The 11,717-nt window shown below is 45.7% G+C and overlaps 1 protein-coding gene across 1 annotated transcript; it reads left to right on the top strand.

Moving 5' to 3' along the window:
- Positions 1 to 2,878: 2,878 nt before the first annotated feature.
- On the top strand, positions 2,879 to 10,778 carry BAG2 (BAG cochaperone 2). Its single transcript, XM_082302580.1, has 3 exons — positions 2,879 to 3,122; positions 8,871 to 8,980; positions 9,962 to 10,778. The coding sequence occupies exons 1-3, from the start codon at positions 2,956 to 2,958 to the stop codon at positions 10,360 to 10,362; spliced, it is 678 nt and encodes a 225-aa protein (XP_082158706.1). The 5' UTR covers positions 2,879 to 2,955; the 3' UTR covers positions 10,363 to 10,778.
- The last annotated feature ends 939 nt before the right edge of the window (positions 10,779 to 11,717 follow it).

Genomic DNA, 11,717 nt, shown 5'->3' with positions numbered 1-11,717 from the left:
CTCCTCCCATTGCCTTGTGGCCCAAAAGGACCCAATTCCTGCCTTTCGTGTCCCCAAAACTCCCCCAATTCAGCTGTGAATCACTTTTCTTCCTGTGAGGATGGGCTCCAGTCTTTCTAGACCAACCATCTGTTATTTTGGAAAAGTGATGCTAACTGTCCCTTTACATACCTTGGCAAAAATAGAGGAGGTGAGGGCAATCTCCTCCTCTAGAGAGCAGGAAAAGCAGTTTTCAAGGTCCTTCCAAGTCTCTGAAAGGGAAAATATCCCAGTTTCCACAGGCAGTAATTTCAAGACTTGTCGTGGAAGACCATTTTTGCTTTTAAACTTGCATTTTGTTTCCACAGTTTTGCTATTCTCCCTTCTAGTGTAAGGTGTCCTTTTGCTGTTAAAGAGGGTAAGTCAAGTGTGATACATTTGGACACTTACAGCTGTTCTGTGCCTGTGATTCAGCTGTTGTAGCTTCTACCTGTGTGGAATTAAACCCCTGTTTACCTGTGCCAGGGAAAAATGTTCAGAGCTGTTCAGCTACTTTGATTTCTGCTTTTTAAACCCAATCTAATTGATGCTTAATAAATTGGCATGGGAAGAATAGAAGGATCCCAGGAAATAAATGATTGCAAACTCTGTGTCATGGCTACAAATGGTTTCTGTTTGGGGTGGGAAATGGTTTTTAATTATCTTCTATAGAGACTGTAGAGAGATGGATGGAACAATTGTTCAAATGAAGTTATTTCCATGATCTCACAGGCAATGAGCCTTGCTTATCCAACCACGTAAAACAAAGAGAACCCAGGCAATTAATTTAACAAGAGTGCTTGGGACATGATATCATTCTGAATGGACAAGCCTGAGAAAACAGCTATTTTGAATCACAGCAGGATAAGCATACAAAACAGTATCCCTGTGCAACAAAATCCCTCTTAGCTGGGTGCCAAAAATTGGTCTGTTAGAGCCATGGGGTATTTGCCCAAACCTTGACTTCTGGGAAAAGCAAATTCATTTTTAAATGTTCACAGTAGTGGCAAGTAAAGCTTATGTGTGGCTTGAATTGCTGGTGCTTGTAAGAAAGAAGGTACCATTTCATACAGTCAAGTTAAATATGTTCTTGGGACAATACTAGATGTAGATCCACTACCTTGGCTACCATGAAATAGATATATCTTTTCTTTCTGGCACATAAAGAACATAAAACACTTTTCTTTCCAGTAAGCCTTTTTGTATAATCTTGGACAATAACAGCTGGTGAAACAGCTTCTTTTCTGTAAGTAGTAGGGGGCTCTTGCAGTTGGCAGGAGAAAGATGCACTATGAGAAGCAGTATCTAAAGTACCTTTTTTTTTTTAGGGATGCTGTTCAGGTTCTGCATGCAGTAAGGGCTGCCTCTGGTTTAACTTTTCACTCTTCTCAAGCTGCTGAATTTTTGAAGCCCTTCTTTACTTTTTCTCCTGTTTATTGCACTTTCCACTATTTTCAGTTTTGTAATTCATTTTTTAATTAGCTTTAAATAAAAATAGCAGTTGGGTGGTTGTGAGTTTCTTGTTTTATTTAATGGAAGAGCAAACCAAGAACTAACCATACAGATCAGTTCTGGAATGCAGATCCTCGTACCAACAGCTCCCATCTCACACAGAGTTAATATAGATATTGAAAACATCATTATTCCTCCCATAGCTTCTGGTTTAACTACAGCCAGAGTTCATGCTGCTTTTGGCTGGTCCAGGTTTTGCTGCTTTTGTCACAAAGGGGAGTGGGGACAGCACCAGGGCAGCCCGGGGTCTCTCTGTGCCCCAGATGATGACGGAGAGGAGCAGAGGCACCACACGGCTGCCGCGTGTCCGGGTGTGCGGTGGCCGGGCACCGATGTGGGGCAGGTGACGCTGCGGTCACAACAGGGAACACTGCACTGCTGTGGTCTCATCCCCACGCACAGAACATCCATCCCCACGCACAGCACATCCATCCCCACGCACAGAACATCCATCCCCACGCACAGCCCATCCATCCCCACGCACAGCACATCCATCCCCACGCACAGCCCATCCATCCCCACGCACAGAACATCCATCCCCACGCACAGCACATCCATCCCCACGCACAGCACATCCATCCCCGCGCACAGCACATCCATCCCCACGCACAGCACATCCATCCCCACGCACAGCACATCCATCCCCACGCACAGCCCATCCATCCCCACGCACAGCACATCCATCCCCACGCACAGCCCATCCATCCCCACGCACAGCCCATCCATCCCCAGCTCGCTGGGGAGCTCTGCCTCTCCATCGCTGTGTGCGGAGAGGGAGGCGTGTGGGGGCAGAGACGAGATACATGGAGCTCCTGGAGGAGGTCCAGCGGAGAGTTACTAGCTTAACCAGGGGTCTGGAGAATCTCTCTTATCAGGAATGTCTGAGGGAGCTTGGGCCTCTTCAGCCTCGAGAAGGGGTGACTGAGAGGGGACCTCATCAATGTGATTACGTACCTAAAGGATGGGTGTCAAGAAGATGAATCAGCCTCTTGTCCGTGGTGCCAAGTAATAGGACAAGATGCAATGGGCAGAAACTGAGGCACAGGAAATTCCATCTGAATATGAAGAACTTCTTTACCGTGGAGGTGACCGAGAACTGGAAGAGATTGCCCAGAGAAGTTGTGGAGTCTCCCTCACTCGAGAGGGAGCAGGGAGGTTGGGCCAGATGACCCAGTGTGGTCCCTCCCGACCTGGCCCGTCCTGTGGTTCTGCTGCCCCCCGGCCCAGGCGGGGCGGCCCCGCCGCGCTGCGTGAGGCGGCGCCCGCGGGCCCGGCGCGGGGGCGGGGTGGCCGCGGGGGCCGGCGGCGGGGCGGCTCCTTCTTTGGCCATGAGCGAGGTGCCGGCATTCGGCCGCCGCCGCCGCCTGCGGGACGCGGGGAGGGAGCGGCCGCAGCGAGGTTCCGCCGGCGGCTGCGGCGGGTGGGATGGCCCAGGCCAGGATCAGCGCCAAGGCCAGCGAGGGGGCGCAGCAGCCGCAGCAGCCTCAGCAGCAGCAGCCGGGCGGGCAGCTCCGGGGCCGCTTCTACCGCTCCACCTCCATGGCCGACCGCTCCAGCCGCCTGCTCGAGAACCTGGACCAGCTGGAGCTCAGGTGGGGCCCGGGGCCGGGCGCTGGGAGGGGGCCGGGGAGCCGCCTGGCCCCGAGCCGGTGGCTCCGCACCGCGGGCCGGCGGCGGGCGCGGAGCCCTTCCCCGGCCGGGGCAGAGGGAGGGGGAGGGGTGGGGGTGTGAGGCTTCTTGAGGGGACCGAGGGAAAAAGGGTTCTCCTTCATGGGCGACAAAGTTGACAAATGGGAGCTGCTGCTCTAAGGTGAGCCAGCGGGGCCTGGGTATATGTATATGACTGTACGAAAGTAGACGGTTTTCAGAGAAAGCGCGAAGGGCTGCTTCGGATTTGTCACCCTTCAGGGTGTGGGGAGCCTTTAGCAGACAGGGAATGCGGTCTGCGAGCTGTGACACGGCGGGTACGAGCCCGCCGTGCATCGTGTCTGTCGTTCCACCCTGTCGCCCCCATCCCGCATCTGCGGGCAGGTGCTTTATAAGAAGATGCAGGAAATCCGAGGATAAAACGTGGTGTCATTCAGGCTCTCGGAGACTCTGGCAAGCCTTTAAGCTGCAGTGCTGAATGCTGGCATGTGAGGCTTCTTGTCTTCCAAACCTCCCTTTGCACTTACTGATTCAGCTGTGGATGTTCTTGTTACTTGTGTCGGTGTCCACCTCCTCTCTGAGGTGTATTAAATCGTGTCACTATAATGTGAACAGCATTGCATTCTGCAGCAGAGGTGTGTTTTTCCAAAGTTGTTGTAAATGCTATGTGAATTTCATCGTTGTGCCATGTCCTGACTTTTTCTGCTACTTGATGTTCCCTAAATAATACCATTTGAATTTTTTCCCAGTTTGGCCTCATGAGAGATGATACCTTGCCTTTAATCATCTTCCCTGTTCTCTCAGCTCTGTTAAATTACATAGTGTCCTTTCTGAAGTGGATGGATGTGCAGGATGCCACTGATTCACCTCCACTGGTACTGTTTCAACACACCCTTTCCTTCATTACAGCTGCATATTGATCAGCAGCTTTCACAGAACCACCCAGAATGTTTCTAGGACTTTCCTGTAATTAGAAGTGCTCTGTGGGATGCAGGAGTTTTATTTCCCCTTTCTGCCTGCATTACTTTGCATTATTCAGGAGTGGACTTGATGTGCTGTTATATTAGCCTTTCACTTAGCTTGATTAAATCTCCTTGAAGTCCTTTGCAGACTTCTCAGAATTTGACTAAACAAAATCACTGTCTGCAAACAAGTCTCACTGCTTGCATCCAGGTCTAGGCGCATGATGAATATATAATCCAAAAATTAGCATCAGAATATGCAAAAATGTGTTTTAAATTTGCCGAGCGACTCTGAAACAAAGCAGACAGTTTGGTTAGCCAGCAATTAAACCCCCAATTAAACTTCCCAGTTTGCTGTGGTTCTTTCAGACAGCCATAATTCTAAATGTGGAATAATCATGAAAAAAATGTCCAACTAATTTGATAAAAGTCAGTCAAGTTTTATGGGTTTTTTCAACTAATCAACATGCTTCATTTCAAATTTATTTGAATGACAGGAGGAAAAGCTTCCAAACTTTCTCCTTTTCCAGCTGGTTTGGTTTTGCTATAGACCCTCAATATGTTGCTAGTAAATATAATAAGTGAAAATTTGTCAAACTGAACTACAGCCTTTAATTAAAACCCTCAACAATCTTCAGTTCTCAAGTTGCTTAAGGTCAACTGAACTCTGAAGCAACCCTCATCCTTCTGGAAAATCACAGAATCATAGAATGGTTTGGGTTAGGAGGGACCTTAAAGATCATCTAGTTCCAACCCTCTGACATGGGCAGGGGCACCTTTCAGTAGACCAGATGGCTCAGAGCCCCATCCAGCCTGGCCTTTAACACCTCCAAGAGAGTCCACAACTTCTCTGGGCAACCTGTTCCAGTGCCTCACCATCCTTATAGTGAAGAATTTCTTCCTAATACCTAATCTAAGTCTACCCTCTTCCAGTTTAAAGGCATTGTAAAATGATCCAGTTTGAACCGCCTTCCTTTTTTTCCCTTTCTTTCCACTGTGAGAGCTTATTTTCCAACAGTAATGGAGTATTTTTGTACCTCCCTGATAGTCATTTGCAGAGGGGCTTTCTTCTGTATGGAAAGTGAGCAGGGAAGGGGAATTAATTTGGCTGCCACGGAGTGAGTGCCCGAGGCAGAGGTGGCAAGGGGGGCAGGTGGCACGTTTGCCCCTTGTAAGGGTTTGGACCTTCGTGTTGCCGTGACTGCCAAGATATCTCGGAGCAGCTGGAAGCAAGACCAGAGGCTTTGTTTATGAGTCACTGTGTTCTGTTGGTTGTGTTAAGTGAAAACAGTTTTAGGTGTGATGATACATGAGATAAGTCAGATTTTTGCTGGGTACTTTTAATTTTTTGTACTTTTTATCTTGTTCTTTGGATCAACCGTATTCCCCCACCATTCCTTTCAGTGTTCACAGCACTGCTCACCTGGGAGTGGACACTCAGCTGAAGCAGCTGAGGATGCCACGGTGAAACCCCCGGTTTTGTCTCCCTCCAATGTGCTCAGCTCCATTTCAGGAAAAAAGCTGCTCCATCCTCAGATATTTCTTACTTCCTTTGAAAACTTATCTGAACCTCCAGCACGTGGGCTGTAACAGTGGGCTGTTTAAGTCAGTCAGTAGTTTAAAGGACAGAGTTATTGCAGCTGTTCTAAGAAAGCGGGTGTCAAGTTTCTCATCTGGGAACAAAAGCGCAGGCCGGTCCACCTGTTTGTCACGGGAATGCTCTGCTCATGTAAATGGTATGTAGCAAAAGAAGGCATTGCACAGCTAATTGCTCACAAACAGGGAAAATCAGAAGTAAGGAATGTCTTTTTCAGTGTTAAGTAATAGATGGAATATTTAGTTGATGTTCAAAGCAACAAATACCCTCCAAGTAAAAATATGATTGGAGGTTTTCATCTCTTAGAAAAAAGACCATACTGCTGCATCAAAATAATTGATAACTGGGCATAAATATGAGTATTTTGTGTTCTTTTTTCTTTGCCTTTTATTCTTTGGTTGGTTTTTTTTTTGAGACTTGGATTGTATTTCCACCCCTTCCCACATCAGTCACCTCTGTTAGAGGTTTAAATCTTCCAACTTTTTTTTGGATCCCCCCCACATGGAAATGAAAATTTCCAGAAACCTGTGAAGTTAAGAAACCATGCATTTTAGGAAAGAAGTTATGAAAACTGACTGCAAGGTGTGATCCTGACACATTATCTTCCTGAGATTGGTGTGACTGGTTTCCATTTATTTGGTTTTTTTGGGGTTTTTTTCCCACTGGAGCACGGTTCTGACATGATCCTGTCCCATTGCTGTGTGGCACTCTATACTACAGTTTAAAAAAATGGTAAAAATAATTCTGAAGAAGCAATTATTGCAAATAAAATAGGTCTTAAGATTTGGTTATATTACCTTTGGTAAATTACTGTCAATCAAAACTCTAATTGGTGAACTATCTTTTTCTTCTTTTGCAGTATGCAACATTAATTCTGACAGTTTGGCTTTTAGGTCCTACCTCACATACCAAGCTGGCCTTTGGAAGCAATGATATTTTAGGCACTCTCTTTAGAACTGTACCAGTTCAGGATACATCTCTGCAATGCAGCTTTTCCACATTTTTCAGCAAAGCCCCTGGAAATCATGGACTGATTTATCTACTGAAGGCAGAACTTTAGTTTTTAAGTCAGGACAATGATATACAGAATCTGATTTTAAAACACTATCAAAATTGAAATTCTGCATTTTAAAATTTTGATTTACAACTTTCCAGTGAGCACAATGCATTTTTTAAATTGTGAAAATACAGTTTTTTAAAAAGGCATGGCAAGGCATTTTGGAAATACTGGTAGACTTCCTAAATTATAAAGTGCAGACATCTGAAGTATGAGATGACTCCACCTGCCTCATTGCTCTTACTAACCAGTCCAAAATAATAATTAAAAGTATTTGCTCTTGGCATGAATTTGCATTGCATTAACTTTTCCCACTCCTCCTCAGAACGAACATTAAAGGCAGGGCCTGAAGCCTGTGCTTTCACTGACTAAATTGGGCGAAATATTTTGTAAAACAGAACAATTTCATGAGCAGGCTGCATGTGAAGAGTGACTATATCCTCAAATGCTCCCGTTCTTCTGCTTTCTTTCACCCTCTTTTCTCTTACTGCTCTTTTCCTGGTTACCTGCCTTCAGCCAGCCTGTGAGGAGGGAGCAGCAGCTCCGTTCCTGTCTCAGGAGATGCACCCTCATCTGCAGAGACAGCATTGAGCCACTGCTCACAGGGCAGCGCCCAGTAATGTTGAAGAATGCAGAGCACCTATGAGACTTAACAATGTTTTGGTTTGTTTCCCCTTTTCTGGCCAGGTTTCATAAACATTTCAGGATAGATGGATGGATTCGCATGATGCAGCTAGACCTCCCGAGCTGTGCACTGCGAGCATCTCAAACCATCAGCCAGGTTCACATGATATTCTTGCTTTTCCGTGGGGCCTGTGAATGCAGAGTTGATGGTTTTGGTGCAACTCTTGCAGCCAGTTCCAGCTTGGAAAGTTCTCTGCAAGCCCCTGCCCTCAAGTCTGAGAGAAAAGCCAATGGAGTGGGATATTGCCCTCTTCGGTACCAGGTCTTCAAAGTGTTGCATTAGAGCGCTCCAGTGTTCTTTTCCATATTACTCAGCTGAATGCAAAAGCCCCCTCTATAAAACTGTGGTGGGGAATAAGACATGAATTAAGAAACTGGACTCAGATTTCTCGTGCGGCATTTTCACATTGCCCATGGCAAGCTGGGTCTGAACCTTATGCACGAGGAGGGCAGGCTGTGAGCACAGAACCACACACCTTACCAAGACCCAATAGTTACAGGGACAGCAGTTTCTGATGGACTTTCCCCTTGTCCTCACTGCATTACATGTGAGTTTCAGCACAATAACAGGACTGGGGTAGGGGTCTGGTTTCAGGAGGGACCGAGTTTCATGCTTCCTTGCAAGCCCAGAAATAGGAGCTGTTCCCACAGAAGCTTCCTCCCTGTGTGAATCACAGTGAGCATCGTTCCATGAAAAGCACCAGTGATAGAGGGGGCAGGCAGTCCATCTACTCCCAGTGACCAAGGCACACCACTTGTGTCAGGGAAATCCTTGCCATGGTAATAAAAATGTGTGAGCTTTGTCCCACTCACAGGGTTTTCTCCTTTGTAAAAGGGGTTCTTCAGCATGTTTCAGTTTTCTGGAGTGTTTGTTGCTTTGCGGGCAGATTATACGGGTTCTGCCGGTCTGGGGGTGGCACAAGGGAGCCACGACCTCTTGTTGCCTCCATCTCTGCAGCTGCCACCTTCACTGCCAAATTCCCTGACAGGGACTCAGTCCCTTTCTCTGCTAGTTAAGCAGCTGATAGTAATGCCAGTTGGCTACAGGACTTCTGCTATAGGGCTGTAATACTGTCAGGCTCTGCATATCCAGATTAACCACGGCGTAGGACAGAACAGCATTGTCAGTAAAATAAAAGATTTAGGTCTGATTGAATTACTGTTGTTTTGGTTTACCCCTCCTTTTGTTTGTTTTTTAAAAATTATATTGAGTCTTGAAAAATGAAGTTAAGACAGAGGAGAAGGTAATGAAATCAGAGAGTCTGTCTCATGGATAACTAAGAACTGACTGTACTTACTCTAAGCCGAAGTTTAAAAAAACAGTTCTTGGCAGTTATATAGCTGAACAGCTATTTTATTATTTAAATGTTTTGTTTGGTTCAACTATGTACAGGGTAGAGGCTTTCCGTGATGCAGCATCTGCTATGGAACAAGAGAAAGAAATTCTGCTTGAAATGATCCACAATATACAGAACAGCCAGGATATGAGGCACATCAGTGAAGGTGAGAAGCTGCTTTGCTGTACCCTCTAACTGACCCAAAGTCAAATCAGCCCATCTCTTAGGGAGCAGCTCTGTGTGAGCAGCTATCTTTGCTGCTGGTAAAGGTGCAGCATTGGAGTCAGTTGAGGTTGTTGAAGTGTCACCCATTATCCTGAGATGTCCTCTTCTTGACTGTAAATTCATGCTGTTCAGGTGGATGGACTACCATGAGTGTCACTACTGTGTATGTGAAAGCCCATACTCAGTTCACTGATACATTTTCAAATTCAAGATTAACATAGCTCTGCTGAGGGAGAAACATTGATGATGATTTAATATAGTTGAAAATGATTCTGACTACTGGATAGGCATGAGTGGTACAAAGTGTACAGCCTGTAAGAACCTGATGATTAAGATCATTGTCACAGTTGTGTGATTCATGGCTTTAAATATATTCTCTAAACCTGATTATTAGGTGCTTTAAATTGCTGGTTTACTGGCTCTTCAAGAGCCTACATATGAAGTATGTTGTGTCCGTATTTTTGAAAAGCAGCTGTACTTTCAGAAAATAGGAAACCAGTTTTTCATGGTCTCTTATTATATCTAGTTTTCTCTTCATAGCCTTCTGGCGTATTGTCTAAATCTCTCCCTCAGAATGGCACAGAAGTCCTTAATGAGCCAGTTCTGCTACTGAATGTTTCCTGATAATATTGTATGTTTTGCTTTAAAGTGACACAGCAAGCATTGTGTCAGCAGTGTAAAAACATTGCTTACAATTTTAGTAGAGTTTAATGCTTCATTTCAAATCAGACACTGGCTTCTATGAAATGACTTGGGCAAATGCAAAAAGCTCATTTCTGGCTTCTGGAAATCTTGTTGATTTTCACTTACTTTAAAAAAGTTGTTTACTGCTAAGTTATAGCAGTTTGAGTGTCTTGATGATGTTATTTGCACAGGAAAGTATTTGCCTGTAACCAAAGATATTTTCTCTTTTTCGATTGAGGTGAGAGAGAAGAACTGAATTTGACTGCTAATCGCCTGATGGGCCGAACCCTGACTGTGGAGGTTTCCGTGGAAACCATCCGCAACGCGCAGCAGCAGGAGTCCCTACTGCACGCCACCAAAATGATTGATGAGATCGTCAATAAACTCCTTGATGATTTGGAAGACGCCAAAATGCGCTTAATGTCCCTTTATGGTGCGTGCACGTCCGACGTGCCAGCAGGACCCATCGATCAGAAATTTCAGTCTGTGGTCATTGGATGTGCCATTGAGGATCAGAAGAAAATCAAAAGGCGCCTAGAGACTCTGCTCAGAAACTTGGAAAATTCCGAGAAGTCCATCACATTGTTGGAGCATCAGAAATCATCTGTTCGGCAGTCTTGCAACAGTAAACAGGATTAACGCATCCTCCTGGCTACTTCTGGCAAACTGCAGGAGGAGCAAGTGCCCATAGAAAGCACACAGAAGCCAAGAAAAAGATTCTCTGTATGAGCACACACGTATATACACAGCCACACGCACCAAGGTGTCTTTGATTGCAAGGTGCAAGCATTTAATGGGTTTTGGTAGCATTGGCATTTTCTTTTGGCAATAAGGAATGCTATCAGTTCTTTTGTAGAGTTGATACTGCTCTATTGCAAATTGTTAATTGTGCTTCTGCTGAACTGATGGAAACTGAAAATCTAGCCTTTCCTCCATTCTCCTGGGTTTTTTTAAACTAAAGTTGTTTTGTCCTATCATGAGATTTCAGCTTTTCTCTGCTGTATACGTAGTGTGTGAACCAGACTTTTGGGGACAAAAGACAAATCATGGCAATAAATCAAAACAATTAATAAACTGTTAATGGTATTTTCATAAACAACACAGTGTCCTACTCATTACCATTTATAATTTTGCACATTTTGAATATTTTGAATAAACTGATCACGATACTTTTCAAGAGACAGACAGCTACCCCCAGTTTGTAACTGAGGAAGTGAAAAGCAGCACATGTATCCAGGGATTGCAAGCCACGCTAGAAATGAGCCAACTCTTGTAGTGCCCCTTCCATGCCTGGTGAACCATCCTCCCACAAGTTTGTTGTAGCTTTGAGGTTGCTGTGTGTTTCTTTTAAAAGATAATAGAAAGATAGTATCAGCTACTACTCCACTTTTGCGTAATCTATGAAGCCACAGAGCAAAACATTTGACTTCTCACCTGGCAAACACCATATTGTGTGTCTTGTGTAGGATGGTACTTTCTACATCCAGTATTACTCACCTCTTTGTGTGAGTGGTTTTTGGTTTTTTATATTCTGCCCTCTCACTCACAGTAACTGCTGCTCATCATCACCCAGCTCTGTGGCTGTCGGTCAAGAGTTGCAGATTTTAGGGTGTGCCTGGAACTTTTTAACCCCCTGCAGCCAGTTTTGCAGTACTTCACTCAAGGGTGGCAGTGCCCTGAGGGGAGCAGGGGGTCCTGTGGCTCAGCCACCATCCTGCTGAACTTGACTCAGGTTGAAGCTCAGCTGAAGGGAGCCAGAAGGATCTGAGTGATGCCACCAAGCACAGCTGCCTTGGTGGCAGTGCCTGGGGTGTTACAGCTGGAGTGTCACACCTGGATGCTCTGAGGGCACCAGCCCATGGTGAGAGTGCTGCACATTAGGCTCCTGCACAACCAATACTCGGGAGCCCCACGGTTTTAAACGCTGTGGCTGGGCTCAGGTGCTCTGCAGGGAACTCAGAGCTGCACTTCTTGGAAACGTCAGCTGCTGTGAG

Source organism: Coloeus monedula, assembly GCF_965178545.1.
Source record: "Coloeus monedula genome assembly, chromosome: 2".
Lineage (NCBI taxonomy): Eukaryota > Metazoa > Chordata > Aves > Passeriformes > Corvidae > Coloeus > Coloeus monedula.
This window is presented reverse-complemented; position numbering and strand designations above follow the sequence as displayed.

Coding starts and splice junctions, on each gene's coding strand:
- BAG2 (XM_082302580.1), top strand. CDS start 2,956: ATGGCCCAGGCCAGGATCAGCGCCAAGGCCAGCGAGGGGGCGCAGCAG. Junction 3,123..8,870: donor CTGGACCAGCTGGAGCTCAG/GTGGGGCCCGGG, acceptor AACTATGTACAG/GGTAGAGGCTTTCCGTGATG. Junction 8,981..9,961: donor TATGAGGCACATCAGTGAAG/GTGAGAAGCTGC, acceptor TTTTCGATTGAG/GTGAGAGAGAAGAACTGAAT.